Source organism: Corythoichthys intestinalis, chromosome 1 (assembly GCF_030265065.1).
Source record: "Corythoichthys intestinalis isolate RoL2023-P3 chromosome 1, ASM3026506v1, whole genome shotgun sequence".
In the NCBI taxonomy this organism is placed as follows: domain Eukaryota; kingdom Metazoa; phylum Chordata; class Actinopteri; order Syngnathiformes; family Syngnathidae; genus Corythoichthys; species Corythoichthys intestinalis.
In genome coordinates this window covers 52,898,041-52,917,363 of record NC_080395.1, presented here as the reverse complement: position 1 = coordinate 52,917,363, position 19,323 = coordinate 52,898,041, and the positions used below count along the sequence as shown (strand labels likewise).

At 38.8% G+C, this 19,323-nt stretch overlaps 1 protein-coding gene across 1 annotated transcript; it reads left to right on the top strand.

Moving 5' to 3' along the window:
- Positions 1 to 422: 422 nt before the first annotated feature.
- tgfbrap1 (transforming growth factor, beta receptor associated protein 1) lies at positions 423 to 15,470 on the top strand. The gene is made up of 13 exons (XM_057853197.1): positions 423 to 732; positions 3,292 to 4,007; positions 6,532 to 6,726; positions 6,847 to 7,001; positions 7,183 to 7,265; positions 7,359 to 7,539; positions 8,692 to 8,852; positions 9,722 to 9,779; positions 9,861 to 10,004; positions 11,964 to 12,107; positions 12,263 to 12,422; positions 12,621 to 13,087; positions 14,148 to 15,470. The coding sequence occupies exons 2-13, from the start codon at positions 3,311 to 3,313 to the stop codon at positions 14,334 to 14,336; spliced, it is 2,634 nt and encodes an 877-aa protein (XP_057709180.1). The 5' UTR covers positions 423 to 732; positions 3,292 to 3,310; the 3' UTR covers positions 14,337 to 15,470.
- Positions 15,471 to 19,323: the final 3,853 nt, after the last annotated feature.

Here is a 19,323-nt window from a genome sequence, read left to right as displayed (position 1 = left end):
TTTTCTTCTTTTTCCTCTTCTTTTTTATTTGATTGTTTTTTCAAGCACTGCACGTGGTTCACCGTATTGAGAAAGCGTAACTATGCGCAGCTCGGCCCAACAAAATGTGTAAATGATGACCTGACGTAAAGTCCCTACGTTTAAAAAATGAATTGAGTCACTTCGATATTATACGTTTTATTTAATTCATTAGCTACTGCTGCCACTGCTACTACTACTACTACTAATAACGATAATAATAATGATAATAATGATAACTTATAATAACTGTGTGAAAGCAATATATCAAACTTTATTGTGATTTAGGCAATATTAACATTGAAGATTTTACGGAAAATGTGTTCTCAGTGATTTCATTTAGCAACATATTATGTGTTACTGAGTATTCTTGAACGTAACTTTTGAATTACCAGCATCAAGCAAAAGTCGCATACGGTACTATGGGCGGTGTTTACTGCTGGACAAGCCAAACTACCGAGGCCAACAGCACCGTACATGCGATATTTTATGTGTTGGTCCATATTACCCGTCAAACAGATATGTTGATGTTTGTCTGTCCGTATCTTTCATGGTGATCTTCGGAGGAGTAGAACCATTGCTGTCTGTTTCCAGCCTGCTTCAGCAAGCGCGAAGTTCTGCTCACTAACCCAGCAAATATGAAGGAAATTGGGCAAGGAGTTGGTGCACGGATGTCTTAAAAACGAAAGGCCGATTGAAAACTGCATTTTCTATGTAAGTGTCACTGTTTTTGTGAGTGTGCGTGTGCAGTTGTTATTCGCCAACTTGTTTGCGCTTATAATGAATAACATTGAAAATAAGCTTGCTAGCATTCCGTCAGGGCTAAGATCAGCCTAATAATCAATTAACTTAGGGAGAAAATATGTACACATTAATTCGTAACTTATCAGTATGTTAAACTGTCTGGTGTTACCTTTTACCAGCGTGAAAAATTATATATTTTTTTTACTGATGTTAGCTTCCATGGATTTGACAGGCGAGCTAGCACTGACATAGGGTTAGCACTAGGGCGTAGCTATTGTTTTTATGTGCTATACTAAATACCTCGAGGGACATCTTCATTGGTGGGAATATAACACAATAAACAGTTCAAAAGGTAACGGGAACGAATGTTGGACTGACAGGAAACATTGTTTTTACAGTACACTACAAGGAAATCATGCAGTAAATCACGTGCATGTACTACTGCAAAGTACCATAAGTCTGGACGACAGAGAATATCCTCAATGAGGATATTAAGTTGTAGTATGTTATGAAGATTCACCATGACATGTTTTATTTATTTGTATTCTATTTTTGAATCTAAATTATTGTGTGTTGTTGGCTGCCTGGGCATATGAAAATGTGTTAAACAGTTAGGGGTGGAAACATCTGGATAGCTCCTGCTACGGTTTGCGATACAATGCTCACCATAACGATGATACAACAATTATCGATATATGGGTCAAGAAATAAGTCCATGATACAACTATTAAAGAGAAAAACAAGGTATGTCTAAATGGATAAATTTTTATTTTTTGCAATGTCGTGGACAATCAGTCAAAAAACATTTATCTTCCTCCGAGACTGACAATATTTCAGTGCAGCATTTATGTAAATAAATACGGCAAGACTATATTATTGCAACACTCTTCACTCTTCGCCTGCCATTGAAAATGGTAGACAATTAAACTGGGAGGACTAGCTTTGAATGCTCGCCCCTACCCAGTCAAAACGAATGGTCATCTAGCACCATCAACGACAGCCAGTGAGTTAACATAGACACTATTCTCATGGAAAATTTTAGTAGCAGCCTGTTGGTTCCTTTATAAAACAGAGACATCTTCTTACTGTATAATGCTATAGACCCTACCCACGTGACGTCACAACTCCGCTCTCCTGAATGGTACCGCCCACTTGTCCGTCAAAACATAGTGTTAACCTGTTACGGCTACGTACATTTCTCCTATTTACGGCGTGTTTTTCTGCTCCTTAACATTAATAATCAAAATAGTGAAGGCGTGTGTGGCTGTTGGTTGCACTAACAGAGAAGATGGAAGGAGAGACTTGAAGTTTTACCGTATTCCGAGGGATCCAAAGAGAAGAGCGAAATGGACGGCTGCAATTCGACGTGAAAACTGGGCACCAAAAAATCACCACAGACTATGTAGTAGTCATTTTATATCCGGTAAGATGCATTTAAGATATACTTAGAGGGTTTTGGGCTGACAAATAACCACAATTAAGATAATTCCGAGGCTAATCGCCGACAACATACGACGTAGTACGACATAGTTTCAAATTCAAGATGTTTGTGACTTCCCTTTCTTCCACCATCGTTATTTTTTGAATAATATTTAGCTCGTACCAAGTGAAAGAAACTGGCCTTGTCTACGGGGCTGACAAATAACCACAATTAAGATCATTGCTAGGCTAATCGCCGACAACATACACGTATGTATGTAGTGAGAGTGCTATCGCTAAACCATATAAACATTAAAAGCCTTAACTCCATTGACAAATGACATGAAATACATTAGACTTGACAGTGGATGTTAGCAATAACAAAAGATTTTGAATTGAAAATTTCGTAACTCACCTTTCCAAGCACAAGATAGATTCCTGCCGAATTTTCATGGACGAGGACCTGTTTCACCCAACCAGCAACGAAGTATTTATAAGCCTCCAAGCTCTTGAAGTTTTTCAAATTTTCGTGAGAATAGGCTGATTTTGTGTGGACAAGATAATTGTAAATATCAGCGTAGCAGATGTCAGGCAGACAGGGCGAAAACAGTGGGTCGAAAAACATTGATTTGGGCATCAAATATGGATCTGGCGACTGTATAGAACGAAGCTTTTCCACATAACGCCTTTTATGCAACACATCCAGTGAGTTTACGGCATCAGAAAGCACCGGGTCTTCCATGAAATGCATTTTAAATTCCTCGATCAATTGAAAACAATGCTAATACAGAGACAAAATGACGGACAAGTGGGCGGAACCACACAGCGAGCACGTGGTTTTGTGACGTCGGTGGGTAGGGTCTATACCAATTCTTGGCAAGGGCATATCAATAACCTATTAGGATACAGAGTATCGCGATATATCAATTTATTGTCACACGCCTAAATACAGTTGCATATTTCAAAAAGGTATTGGCCCGAAAATGATAAGATTTTAAGTGTTTAAGTCAACTTGAAACATCCTTAAGTCTTGTATTAATACTGAGCAAAGTCTATTTTCATACTAATCATTTCTGTTCAGATCTGATTTTTCCCGCTCGTTTCTTTTAGTTTCGATGCCTTGGCCAAGATGAGCGTGAAGGCCTTTGAGCTCATCCCTGCTGTGGAGAGGGATCTCCTAATGGGCGATAAGGCTCGTATCAACATTGAATGTATCGAATGTTGTGGAAAACATTTGTATGTGGGAACCAACGATTGCTTCATTCACCACTTCCTGCTCGACGAGGTTACTTCCGCCAAAGGAAGACCGAGCTACTCAGCTCAGAAACTGCTGCACAAATACTTGGGCCTTAAGAAGCCAGTGGCTGAATTGCGGGCTGCCTCAGCTTTGGAGCGTCTCATAGTGCTTTGTGATGGAATTGTTTTCCTTGTCGACATGGTCACTCTGGAAAATGTGCCATCAGCAGCCGGTGGTGGTGCCAGGATTAGAGGTGTTACGACATTCTGCATTAATGAGAATCCTGTGAACGGTGATCCATTCTGCGTGGAGATGGGTGTCCTTTCCTTAAAGCGTAGGACAGTGCAAATTTACATGGTTTATGAAGACAGAGTGCAACTGGTCAAAGAAGTGAGCACACCAGAGCAACCCTGTGCTGTCAGTCTTGATGGTTACTTTCTGTGCCTGGCGTTGGCAACTCAGTACATGATCCTAAACTACAAGACAGAAGCTGCCCAAGATCTTTTCCCTTACAACAGTGAAGAGCGGAGACCCATTGTAAAGAGGATTGCCCGGGAGGAATTTCTTTTGGCGGCACCGGGTGGTCTTGGTAAGAGTGTAAAGCTGGGCAATTTTAGCTTAATTTAATAACTCTTTCTTTTCGGTTTTTAATTATATTATTACGACACTGATGATTTGTTTATATTTCCCCTTCTAAATTTCTTAAGAATATCTTGTCACAAACAAACAGAATAAGTGTATCATAACGGTCCATGTACCTTTTGGCCATTTGTTTTTCCTTCTAGTTTTGGAAAATAAAAAATGGAAAATGAGCCCAATTCTGTTTCTTGTTTTTATTTGTGTTAGCTAAAAACCCCCCAAAATTCGTCTTCCGTTTCCCGATTAAAAACTGTTAATTAAATAACGGAAAACGAGCCTTAATCCATTTTTACAATGTCAGTTTATTGAACTGAAGTCGGAAAAACAAAATACGCCCAATATTTGTTTTCCACTAAGTTCACTTTTACAATGAGCTTTGACCCAGAAGACGATGTTCTTCTTCAACAAGACGGACAAGACCGTGCAGCTGCATACTTTTGCTTTATAATAATTATAAAATAAGACGATTGTCTTCCGCAGGGGCGGACTGGGACTAAAAAGCAGCCCTGGACTTTGGCTCGGCCCAGCCCACAAGAATCGCTATACGAAGGGAAACACAGACCCCCTAGGGGTCCGGGGGCATGCCCAAATGCATCAATTTCGTGCACTTTGAGAGAAAATGAAGAAAATGTGTCTAGACTGTGACTGTCTGACTTGGGGCGCTCAAAGTACTGCAAGGCTGAACTGGAGTTGGGTTCATTTTCTGTACTAGCTCTATGATCAACCTGAAAAAACAAATGAAAGAATTTATTTTTCAAAGCAAGTTTTATGTATCTAATTTATTATAATATATCTCTGTCTATAAAATGATTTCATTGTTCATGCCATAATTCAGTGGTCTCCAAACTACTCCACATAGCGCCGCAGCGGGCGCAGGATTTCATTCCAACAAAACAAGACAAAACCTATGCACCAATCTGGTGTTTTACAAGTGCAGTCAGGTGCTGCTTGTTTTAGCAGAAACTTCATTGGTTAAACTGTCGGTACTCGATCGGTTGAAACAAAAACCAGGCCCCACAGCGGCCCTTGAGGACCGGTTTGGAGACCCCTGCCACAATTAATCTTGCCATACAAATAATACATTTCAATGAAAATACAATAAACATTTCAAGACAAATCCTGAATACATAACCTTCATTGGAAAGTTTTAACCAGAAAACAAAACGTTATATACATGATTTAAAAAAATATATCAGACCAATTTAACTTACTAAACTTTAAAGTAAAACCATTTTATTAATATTTTGTTATATTTCATATGAATTAATATTGCTGCTGCGTGTGCATACGTTGTTTTACAGCTAAAATATTTTTCCTTAGGAGAGTGATAGTAGGACTAGCATACTGTAACTTGACACGATTGCAAATGGACTAGCTGGCACTAAGCCACTAACCCTTTAATTGTCATTTAAAATGTAGCTACCTGGTGGATAACAATTGCCGGTATACCGAGCAAGTGACCCTCTTCATCCCTTTTTACTTGCCCTGCGCTTGTCTGGGGAACTTCCACCAGCTTATCATTTCAACCCTCCCTCTTTTCTCTCTCCCTGCACTGGCTGCACGTCAGAGCGGCGCCCGCTACCCCTCTCACCATTGCCGGGGGCTAGGCTGCTGTTACCCGACGTGGCCGTTGCAGCCAGACTGCTGCCTGCGAAAATATTTGTCAACTTAAGACATTTTAATGCTTTGCTCTCCTGTTTCTTTGTTTTTTTTTCTCCCTAACCTAAGTTCTCCGAGCCACCCTTTTTTTCTTACTTTTGCCACCACCATCCATATTGTGCATTACCGCTCGTCGCTAGTTTGCTTCTACAAAGAACTAATGAAGGGTACTTTGTGTTTTCTTCGTTCTTCTATCAGACTGGCGATGAACAGCCAGGCGCATTGCTGCCACCTGTCGGATTGGATGCGAGATGTAGATAATGAGAGGCTAGGGGGGATAAAAACAGTGATGTATAATGAATGGCGGCCGCCGGCCGTCCAGGGCACCGGCCGTTCTGTGATCCTCCAGAACCCACAGATTACCAGTCCGCCCCTGGTCTTCCGGGAAAAATGGATTAAGGTTTATTTTCCGTTATTGAATTAGCACTTTTAATTGGGAAATGGGAGACGATAAATTTACACACATAAAAACAAAAAACGAAATTGAGCTCGTTTTATGTTTTTTGTTTTCAAAAATTAGAAGGAAAAACGAATGGCCAAAAGGTACATGGACCCATAACTGTCTCTTTTTCCAAATGAATTTTAGGCCTGTTTCCACCTATGGCCATTATACTGTACAGTTAAGCTATAATAAAATTACGTGACAATAACGTGTAATACAAAGTGGGTGCAAACTACCAGTTGTATAACTTTTCCTGAAGTTACCCACTCATTAACCAATCAGAAATAATAATTTATCCTGTTGTGAGTCATGCCCCAATGTGGTAGTAAGATCTGCCAAGTCTTAACCATCACAACCCACCGTTTCCCAAAAGGAATGTTCGCTAACGCGGAAGGAGCTTCTCAACGGGCCCCAGTCAACTGGTCTGAGAGTGTCATTGGTGCAGCTGTGTGCTTCCCATATGTGGTGGCCTTGGATGAGAGCTTCATTACCATTCACAGTATGTTGGATCAACAGCTGAAACAGACACTTTCGTTCAGGGATGGAAACATCCTCCAAGACTTTGAAGGTACTTTGGCACCTATCTGATGTTGTTTTTCGCATCATTCAAATTGTGTCCGAACAGGCTGATGGATAATATGAAGAGCAATGGACTTCTCTTCTAGTTATGAGTGTTGTGTGTTTTTAGGCAAGGTGATTGTGGCGTCCACCAAAGCTGTATATATTCTGGTGGCCTTACCGCTGGAGAGACAGATCCAGGATTTGCTGGCCAGCCACAGAGTGGAGGAGGCACTTGTTCTCTTAGAGGGAGCACAAATAAATATTCCTAAAGAAAAGTTCCTGGTAATAAACAGTCCATTTAAAAGACATTTTTGTAAGACAAAATAATTGTGCCATATCCTTTCCGTATCCATATCCTTTCCCAAAATATAAGCATGAACATCCAGTTTCTACTAACATAAACAAAGGGGAAGAGTGTTCAACTGTTATTTAATACATTTTCACTTTCTATATTATTACACAGGTTTTGCACAAAAGAATCCTGCAGCAGGCAGGCTTCATACAGTTTGGTAAACTTCAGTTTGTAGAAGCAAAAGAACATTTCAGGTACATATTTTGCTTGGTTATTATGAGACTGAGTTGTCAGGGGCTTTGTTTTGGCGGTCACCACATTCTTATTATCTTTCCTGCCCTTTGCAGGAAAGGTCAGCTGGATGTACGTGAGCTGATTTCCCTCTACCCACTGCTACTGCCAGCTTCATCCTCATTCACACGCTGCCACCCGCCTCTTCATGAGTTTGCAGATCTCAACCACCTGGCACAAGGTGATCAGGAAAAAATATTGAAATGCAAGAAATTCCTGATCAGTTATTTGACAGAGGTAAAATGGAAAGCCTACAACTTTGTTTTACGTATTCATATATATTTTTTTGTCTTTTATTTAACTCATTCACTGCCGTTGTTGGCAACAGAGATCAAATCTAATTCAGCTGGGAGGGCTGGCCGTGAACATTCATTGGTAGCCCTCACACTTAAAAAATGGATTGAATGTCAACCGCCGTCAAAGTCAGTGAATAAGTTAATCTCGCCATTAAAAAACAAAAAACTATCTATCTATCTATCTATCTATCTATCTATCTATCTATCTATCTATCTATCTATCTATCTATCTATCTATCTATCTATCTATCTATCTATCTATCTATATATTAGGGCTGTCAAAATTATCGCGTTAACAGGCGTTAATTAATTTTTTAAATTAATCACGTTAAAATATTTGACGCAATTAAAGCAGATGCCCCGCTCAGACAGATTTAAATGACGGTACAGTGAAACACTCACTTGTTAATTGTGTTTTATGGAGTTTTGCCGCCCTCTGCTGGCGCTTGGGTTCGACTGATTTTATAGGCTTCAGCACCCATGAGCATTGTGTAAGTAATTATTGACATCAACAATGGCGGGCTACTAGTTTATTTTTTGGTTGAAAATTTTACAAATTTTTTTATAGAAACGAAAACATTAGGAGGGGTTTTAATATAAAATTTCTATAACTTGTACTAACATTTTTCTTTTATGAACTACAAGTCTTTCTATCCATGGATCGGTTTAACAGAATGTTAATAATGTTAATGCCATCTTGTTGATTTATTGTTATAATAAACAAATACAGTCCTTATGTACGGTATGTTGAATGTATATATCCATCTTGTGTCTTATCTTTCCATTCCAACAATAATTTACAGAAAAATATGGCATATTTTATCAATGGTTTGAATTGCGATTAATTGCGATTAATTAATTTTTAAGCTGTAATTAACTCGATTAAAAATTTTAATCATTTGACAGCCCTAATATATATATATATATATATATATATATATATATATATATATATATATATATATATATATATATATATATATATATGTATATATGTATGTATATATATATACTCTCAGGCTTCATGGTTCTGTTTTTTGTCATTCATGTGTCTCATATTTTTATGTACACTCTTTTGTTCCTCTCATTGCAGGTCCGAAGCACACAAGTACCTAACGGTTGCAGAGAAGATGTAGACACTGTATTGTTAAAGTTGTATGCTGAACAGGATCACGAGAGCCTCTTAGACCTACTAGTATCAGACAACGCCTGCCTGCTCGCAGACTGTGTCCCATGGCTGGAGAAATATCACAAGTGTGTATACCCTGTGTGTTTGTTTTCCTTATTGATATTGAATATTCGTTATTATTGATGCCACTTTTGACCAGAAATGGATCACCTGAAATAACATTTTCCTATTCAGCATTAACTTGGCTGCACTTGACTTTCTTGCATTCATCTGGTGGGATTTGATTTTTGTAAGATGTGCTTTAATGCTTTTGCGTGCTAAGGTTAATAATGTGTGTTTAAAACTAATAGTTATAGCTACAGTCTTATTTAACAGTCTTAAGGCCTTACAAAAGAAAGAATGTGTCGCGGAAGGTCACATTCAACTGAAGGACAGATACCAGCATGACCCAGAGGGCCAGATTTCCTGTTTTAGGTTTCTATTGCTGACCATAAAGTTTCAACACAATGAGACAAGACAAATAACTGCCCGCATTCTTTTCTCAAGATAACAGCTATTTCTCAAGATGTGAAACTCACACATGTATGTTGAAACTTTCTCACTCTGTCAATAAAAGGCTGCGCTCCTCAGGGGAAAGGCAGATAAGCTTGTTGTGAGCCACGCGCTCCCATCAACCTTTCTCCTGACGGCGTCAGAATATCTCCGTTCGTGGTCTGACCCTCCTTCCGTCCCTTTCTGGGTCTTTAATTAATTACAAAAGTGAGTTTAGACCTAACAATTTTAAAGTTTCAAGGCAGTCATTCTTGATGAACATAATAGACATTATGAGTTGTTGCATTTAATTCACGTCTTGATTAGGAGAGTGATATCAATAAGGATTTCGGTCAGACCTATCTAGTGTTGGTTTGTTCAACATCTCATGAAGTACTTTGTATGAAAAAAAAAAGTCATGATCTTGTTTCAGCAACCGTCCTTTCATTCCTTTTCGTCCCAGGTATTTTGCACTTGGGCTGCTTTACCATTCTAATGGTCAGGATCTTGCAGCACTTCAGGTAAACCCACACAGATGTGTGCTATTAGGCTAATGTGAGAAGAAAGAAGTCTTTATGCACTAGTTGTCTTTTTTTCCCCAGGTGTGGGTTCGTGTTGTAGACAAGGAACTGCAGGATTCTACTAGACCTGATCTGTTTGAGTACATTGTAGATTTTCTTTGCTACAATGCCGATCAGGACCTTGTGTGGAAGTATGCAAACTGGGCCCTACACAAGAATCCCACTGTAGGTCAACCTCTCAGTTATTTTCAGATTTTAGTTTGAATTTCATGTCGTGTTATCTATTGCTTCAGTATATATATATTAATGGACCTTTGTCTGTGTTTGTGTGTGTCTGTGTTCCCTATGGACTCTGAAACATCTGGGTGGATTTTGACGAAATTTTACACAGTTCTCCTTAAAGTGTCTGGGAGTATTCTTAGATGGGTTTGATCTTCTTAGGCCTCCATTTAGTGCAGAAAATTAATTTGAAACTCCCAAAATTTGCATAGAAAGTTTCTCTTGCAATTGAAATGTCACAGTTGGCATTCAAACTTTACAGTTTGATGTAAAAATTTAAATATACTGTGATGATAGCTTGTGGCTTTGAGTACTCCACAACAAGACATTGATATTTTTTTAAATGTAAAAATTTCCAGAAAATTAATAAGGGATTAATTTTGGCTGGATATCTCATTGGCGAGTTTTTATCGGTGTGGCTGTCTGTGTGTTCGTGTTTTATGAGCGCTGAAACGGCTGGGCGGATTTTGACAAAATTTTACACAGTTGTACTTTGTGTGTCTGGGACTGTTCTTAGATGGGTTTGATCTCTGTAGGCCTCCAATTAGTGTGGAAAATTAACATAAAACTCAAAAAATTAGTATAGAAAATGCCAATTTTCAGTTTTTCACCCAAGCAATGCCGGGCCATACTGCTCGATAAATTCATCGAGCATGAAAAAAAATTATGGAGAAGCCGAAATTTCGAGGTTTGTTATGTGTCGATTCAACAAACCGTGAACAAGTAGTATGCCTGGCAATGCCGGGCCTTACTGCTAGTGATAAATAAGACAAATATTTCACATTATTGTGTGAATCAACTACAATAGTAATTTTTAGAGATGTGCAAAATTTCCAATTCTTACATTATTCGCGAATCGGCCATGGAAGATTCGAGAACGATTCACAAACATCCAAATTCCGAATATTGAAATATGTCAAGTAAAGCGGAACTAAAACACAGTCAGCGTGGTCTTCGGGACGCAATGAGGAACTGAGTCAGAGTAAACATCATGCATGTCATTACCCGGGCAATGACAAAACTCAACTCACAGCTCTGGCTCAACTCATGCCGCTAGATATAAAAACAATAATACCTGACTGCTGCCGACAGCCGCTACAAACCACGTCCACATAATGCTACGGTAGATATCACATGTATAAAGAACTAGATGCGACATGACAGACTCTGCGGTGTTAGCAGCACATGTATAGAAAACTAGATGCGAAATGAAAGACTTGCTGGCGTTAGTAAAGAGCCACCATCTTAAAGCAGTAGACTTCCCTGGAAGGCTGTAGTAGCGAACCTTCCAAGCGAACCTACTTAACTTTTTATCTAAAATACTCCTAAATCGTAAATAAATACTAAATCCTAAATCTTGGCTTGAATCTATTTTTAAAACAATTTTAAAACTTTCATATGTCGTAAGTAGACAGAACAACTTTAACGGTTGATCCACAGCATTAAATTAATTGAATGTAGTTTAAAGCTGCTGATACAGAATGGGGACTTGAGTATTTTATTTACTGTTTTGAACTGTTAACTTGATACTGAAATAGTCATTTATTTAAGCCTGAGATGATTTTTTAATGTATGAAACATTAAAAGCAGCTAATAGCTGTGGGGGGGCATCAATAATCGATTTATAATCGAATCGTAGCCTCTGAATAGTAATCGTAATCGAGTTGTTAGGTGCCCAAAGATTCCCACCTCTACTAATTATATAATTAAAAATTACTTCTCCCTCACAGTAAATCAAAACTTGTATTGGATTTTTATTAGATTGTCTATTTAATTTGGTAATTGAGTATACTTTTTATCTTTTCCAAACTGTTCTTTTTCCAGTAATATTACTTTTTATATTTTGTATAACGTTATACAGTATAGTGTACAATTGTAACCCTGGCATTATTTTTTTCTCCATAGACAGCTGTCCACATCTTCACAAACAGGTCTGTGGGTAAAGTCCAACCAGAACTTCAACCTAAAGATGTCATCACATACCTTGAAAAGCACAGGGAGGCTCTTCTTCTCTACTTGGAACACCTGGTACTTGAAAGAAAAATCCAGGTGCCACTTATAGAATCTTTATGTAATGCTGACTAAAGGGAGGGGGTCAGAGAGAGACTAATAGTGTAACTAAGAAATAGTAAACGTGAAAAAAGAATCTTTTGCTGTACTGGACTCATTATTGTTAAATTGCAATTGTGTTTTTTTTCCTACAGGAGGAGCAATTTCACACACATTTGGCAGTCTTATACCTAGAAAGGGTCTTATCTTTACTGTCAGACTCTCCAACTAATGAAGAGAAGCTCAGCAAAAGCAGAGAGAAGCTCCAGTCTCTACTCAGGGTATCAGAGCTGTACAGAGCTCAGTATCTTTTAGGTGAGATTTCTGAATTTAAATTGATTTGATACTTGACTGGGCATTTGTCTCATGACCGCCACCCAGAAAAATCCTTCCATATTATGCCATCCTTACAAATTACATTGTTATATGAAATTCTTATCTATAATGTTTTTGTTCAAAAACTAGCGATATCATGGGTGCTTGTTTCTTTTATGCTTCGATCTTGTTTTTTAGGTAAGATGGATAACTGTGAACTGTTGCTGCTGGAGCGTGCAACTCTATACGGAAAACTGGGGGACCATGATAAAGCACTCCACATTTTAGTACATAAACTTAGAGACTTTAAATCTGCGGAGGCCTTTTGTATTTGGACCTCATCTAATCGGGATTCTACTTACCGACAAAAGCTGTTCCACCTCCTCCTGGAGATGTATCTTGACAAAAGCGACACAGGGAAATCCCCACCAACACTGTGCAAAGACAGTGGAGATCTGGAAATGGCAGCAGTCGATCTCTTGAATCGTCATGGAGAGTTGTTTGATCCAGTCCATGTGCTGAGGACACTGCCAGATGGCTGGTCGCTGCAGTTGCTTCGACCCTTTCTAAGCCGAACAATTAGGGCCAGTATGCATGCCTCCCGTACGTCACAGATTGCCCTTGGGCTTGCCCATTCAGAACACCTTCAACTACTGCAGGACAAGGTAATACGTTCGTTACATACATTCATGCATACATTGGGTTGGTCAAATGTCAGGCTTTTGTGAATTGAGATATTTTTGATGAAACTAAATGACCAAATTTTGAGGGCACGGTGGCTGGCTCGTTAGCATGTCACCTAACAGTTCTGAAAATATGGGGGCAATCCCAGGTTCCGGTGTTGTATGGAATTTACATATTCTCCCCATGCCTCCATAGAGTTTCTCCAGTCCCACATCCCCTAAAACATGGATTGTAGGTTAATTGAATGCTGTAAATTGTCCGTAGGTGTGAAAGGTTATTTGTCTCTTTGTGCCCTCTGATTGGCTGGCAAGCAGTTCAGGCTGTACTCTCCCTCCTGCCATTGTCATCTGATATAGGTTCCAGCACTTCTTGAGATCCTCGTAAACATAAGCGCTACAAATGATTAATGTATGAACGATTATATGGTTGTACCACTCTGCACAACCTCTTATCAGGAAGGTACCCTGGTTCAGAATGACCCAATCACATTCAAACTCAAGTTAAATGGGAGTCATTACACTCCTGCCGCCATTTGGAGTACCTCTGATTAACTGCAGATAGAACTTAGGCCTAATAGTAGACTTTTTTTTTTGACATTCATGATCATGGGCTATAGAGAGCTTATGCAATATCAGAGGGCTCATTCACATTCACATTTGCAGCATATAAGTGGGTACAAAAGAATTCCCAAATTATTAAATGTATCATGGAACATTGAAGACAGTGGCAAACATGACACACAAGTGTCATTATCAAGAACTGGATGTGCATCTACAATTGACAAAAAGACAAGAAGTAAACAAGGAAGCTTTTTTAATACCCTTTCTTTTTAAAAATTCATTTAGGTTGTTCAAATAAAAGGCCACATTAAAACATTTTAAAAAATGAAAAATTACCCAGGTCTCCATTTTATGTGACAAACATGTCATAGTTGCTTATCAAATTGTATCACAATATATTCACGAACTCTTATATATTTGTTAAAAGATTTTTATTGTCGGAATGCACGGCATTTACTAACATGCTTATTTTCTCTTCCAGTTGAAAGAAACAAAGAAGCCAATTTCTGTGTCTGCAAAGAAAGGATGCCACTTATGCCACAACACCTTCAGTGACACTGACGTGGTGTGTTTGCCAGGTGGTGTGCCTGTCCACAAACACTGTGCCGCCCAAAGAATAAGAGACTCCCCTACAAAGAGACAGTTGACTAACACCAGCAACCACACGTGAGCCCTGGCCGTCACACTTTTCATGAAAAAGGACCAAAACCCAGCTGGGTGTACAGCCTTTTGGGACAGCTAATGACTTTGTGGATGAGGACAATGCATTCGTCACTGTGGTCAGATCTCCAATGGAGTCTGCAACAATCACCAAGACAGCTATGTGTTTCTGGCAAAAGGATTGCGGATGTATGATGGAGAGCATATTCTATAAGAGTGGCATGAAGTTGAACAATCAGAATATTTCACTCGTTCAAAGCCAAATGAATGGTCCTTTATCAATATGATAAAAAACAAAACAAAAAAACCTACAGATACAAATTCCTACACACATCTGATGCATCACTGTACGTTCGTCCTAACCCTTTGATTTCACTCAGAATGACTTGTCAACAGATCATACTGCCTTAGTTGTGTTCTGATGAGAGAACTTGTCATAACAGGCTTACATGCACAATGCAGGCGTGTTGGATACCAAATTGAAATACATACAACATAAGACCTGGTATTCCAGATCAATAAGGTATTTCTATTGTTGGCATTCTGCTGTGAAAATCCCGGTTGTTTTAAGTAATATAAATGCATCATTATTCAGTGTTTTATCTGGTGATTGATGCCTACCGTGTTGCTTTTCCCATTTGATTCCATTTATTCGTTGCAGACCTCAAAATTACCTATGTGCAAATGACAAGACTTTTTCTTAACTAAACCACAAAGCTAAAATTCTAAGCACGCGGTGATTACTCCTCTTTGTTGTTGTTTTTTTTTTTCCATCGGAATTTTTTTCGTAGTTGATATGATGCCCATTGCTCTAGTTTCCATTGTTATCCACAAGGTGACAAGGTATAGAATGCATGCAGTGCGAATCTGGCATGAAAATGAATGGACCTAATGTATTTTACGGCACTATGCTCTCTTCTAGCTTAGGTGAGCAACATTTAAATGACTTCCATCAGTCATTCGTTTCCTGTGCTGAAAAAACACATTTAAAAAGGGAAGGTGGTATTGCTTTATTTTATTGATAAGGAAATATAACTAAATAATTTGTGTGTATCACTGTCAAAAACACTTTTCATGATGGATGATGAGATTGCCTTTTACTGTGGTTTAGCACAGGAGAGAATTTGTATGAAAATAAAACCACTACCTTGATTCTAAAAAAAAAAAAAAAAAATTAATGATTTTTCTTTTTTTTGGGGGGGGGGGGGGGGGTTTAATGCAGTTCTGTTTTTACCTTAATTCAGATGAATGAAGCTGAGCTCATAACTGTAAAAAATGAATTGTCCTATAAGTAATCCACACAAACACAGAATGCCCCTTACTGTCTGGCAGGATCGAAGCAGACAAAAGTTTGGGTAGAAAAACATATTTATGTATGCTTGACTGCTGTAAGAAAATGCATCAGAGAACTACCACACATACGACATGAAAGGCAACTGTCACTAGATAAGTAAGTTTCCACTTCCTGAGTGAGAGTCCTCCTTGGTGTCCACCAAAAAAACGTTTTATTCTCTTTTGAGAGAGGTATTTCTATAACCTCATGTTTAAGATGTAGTCAGCAGTATGCATGAGAGTTGAGAACCTTACTATAATGACTCATAACAGTCTCTTCAGAGACCACTTAAAACTTCAGCCTTTCTTATGATTGAATCTTCACTGGAATAGTCTATACTACAGGGGTGCTCAAGTCCAGTCCTCCAAAGCCCCTATCCAGCTTGTTTTCCATATATTTTTCCAATGTTTTCCAATTTTCCCAACTAAATAGGTTAGTCTGTAGTCCTCTATCTAAGAACAGTCCCAGACACATAAAGTACACCTGTGTAAAATTTCGTCAAAATCCGTCCTGCCAAAAGTTCCATTTATACAGTGGGGAGAACAAGTATTTGATACACTGCTTGTGATACACAGAACAAGTATTTGATACACTGCTTGTGATTCACTGCCAATGGGAAAACCCATTTTCCCACTGGGAAAACCCATTGGCAGTGTTTCAAATACTTGTTCTCCCCACTATATGTAAGTATAGATATTTATAGGTGGTAAAGGATTAGTTGTTAGCACATCTGCCTCACACTCTGTAGGTTTGGCGTAAATACAACAATAGGTCGACATAATTGAGAGAAAACAAATTCCCAATTTTAGACAAAAAAATTCTCAAACAGGATGTTCTTTGTCTGGGTGTTACAGTATAGCACGAGTGCCCAAGTCCAGTCCTCGAGAGACCCTATCCAGCTTGTTTTCCATGTTTCCCTCCTTTAACACACCTGAATCAAATTATCAGCTCATCAGTAAGCTCTGCAGCAGCCTGATAACGATCCTGATTATTTGATTCAGGTGTGCTGGAGGAGGGAGATGTGGAAAACAAGCTGGATAGGGGCTGTCGAGGACCGGATTTGGGGACCCCTGAGGTAACTTGTTCCAGAGATGAGGAGCATAGTAACTAAATGTTGCCTCACCCTGCTTGGTTCTTGTTCTTGGAAATACAGCAGACTGGTTCCAGATGACCTTAGGGGTCTAGATGTTTCATAAGGGGCAAACAAATCAAGCATGTATTTTTGTCCAAGTCCGTTAAGTGTTTTGTAGACAAGCAATAGTATTTAATAGTCCAGGGTTCACTAAATCCGGACCTCGATGCCACTTTTCCTGTTGTGTTTTCCATGTCTCCCTCCTCCAACACACCTGAATCAAAATAATCAGGATCATTATCAGGCTTCTGGAGAGGTTGCTGATGAGATAATCATTTGATTCAGATGTGTTAGGGAAGAGAGACGTGGAAAACACGGCAGGAAAAGTGGCACCGAGGTCCGGATTTAGTGAACCCTGTTATAGTCCATCCTTTGACTAACTGGACGCCAGTTAGTTTCATAACCGGTGTGATATGGTCCAGTTTGCTTGTATTTGTAAGGGCTCTGGCAGCAGCATTATGTACTCGCTGCAGCTTTCTGACTGATTTTTATATTAAGATCTGTAAATATACCATTGCAATAGTCCAATCTACTAAAAATGAATGCTTGGATAGGTTTTTCCATGTCTCGTTTAGTCAAAAGCATCTTAATTCTGGCTATAATTTTTTAGGTGGGAATAGGCAGATGTGGTGACGATGGCTGTTAAATTTGAGGTCTGAGTCAATAGTTACGCAAAGGTTTCTGGCTTGATTTTTAGCTGTAAGTGACATTGTGCCAAGGCGCGTGCTGATCTTTGACCTTTCCTTTTTTGGTCCAAAAATGATCACCTCTTTTTTTCCCCCACATTTAGCTGGAGAAAATTCTGGCACATCCTTTCATTGATTTGATTAATGCATTTACTCAGGAAGACTAAGGACTATAATCATGTGGGGACACTGAAATGTGGAGTTGTGTGTCATCGCATAGGTGTGATAGGAGATTTTGGACTGTTCCATGATCTGAGCTAGAGGAAACATAGATGTTAAATAAAAGTGGTCCGAGAATGGACCCTTGAGGAAGCCCACGTGTGACTTTGGTTTGTTTCGACTCATGGTTTTGGATTGACACAAAGAAATCCCTATTATGTGAATAAGATGTTAACCACTGAAGAATAGTGTCAGGGAGCCATACCCCCGTTTCCAATCGGCTGAGTAGTATGTTGTGGTCAGCCGTACTGAATGCGGCACTGAGATCCTGGTGCTGTGGTGTGGCCGAAATCCAGACTGAAATGAGTTAAAAAGATTGTTTGGCATCATAAAAGCCTGGATCTCTTCAAAAACAACCGTTTCGACAATTTTACCCAGGAATGGCAGATTTGATATTGGCCTATAGTTACTAATGGTTGTGGCATCCAGATTAGGTTTTTTGAGAAGAGGTTTTATTACTGCAGTTTTCAAAGTCTGTGGGAACTCTCCTGCTTCGAGAAAAGTAATCATAATCTGCAAAATGTCCGAGACTTTGCAGTGGAAAAAGGTTTGAAGGAAGAATGTCATCGCAGCAACTTGTGGGCTTTAATTTTGACACAAATTATGTTAACTGGTGTAGTCCAAGAGGCTAAACAGTCTAAAATTGACTTGGGGGACGGTTTGAGAAGCATTTAGTGTAACAATTGCTGATCTGGAGATGCACACAGCCTAACTAATTTGTAATACTTTGTAAAGAATTTTGCGAAATCATTACAGGACACTTCAGATGCAAATATCTGAGGTACTGATGCTTGTGGATTTGTCAGTTTGTCAACAACAGAAACGAGTGTGCAGGTGTTATTGATGTTTCTACGAATGATCGCTGAAAAATATGACTGCCATGCATTCTTCAGTTCCTGGTTGTATTTGCGAAGACTCTCTTCATAGATGTCATTAAAAAAAAAAAAGCCTGGAGTTTGTTTTTTCACCACCTGCGTTCTGCTCGTCTGCAATCTTGCTTTTGTTTTAAAGCTAATTTGGCATTTTGCCAGGGTGACCACTTCTTTCTTAACAGAGTTTTTGTCTTAAATGGGGCAATTGTGGCAATACAGCCATCACACTGGAACTACAGCTACCAGTTAATCAACTGGAGCTGTTGTATTTAATCCAAAACACAGACCAGTAATGTGTACTGTACTCCACCCCAATTATAATTAGGTATTAAATTATATATATATATATATATATATATATATATATATATATATATATATATATATATATTTTTTAATTAATAGTAGGCCTACATGCTAGCTATGTTAGCTCTTGTATGATTGTGCATTCTGTCACCTATCATGGCATTAAAGTGATTAAAACGTCATGTTTCACCATAGTAATCACAATACAAAAAAGTTTGAAATTGTGTTATTTGTTCAGGATATACTCCTCTTTCTGCCCATAGTGTTACTGGATGGTCAGGAAAAGCCAGGGACCCAGTTGCAGAGGTGGTCTCTAATTTATTTAAAAAACAAAGTGTGAAACTCAAAATTAGTGACGTACGATAATACATTTTTCAACCGATATCGATAACCGATAATTTCCTGCCCCTTCCACCCGATAACCGATAATGTCAAGCCGATAATTCTAT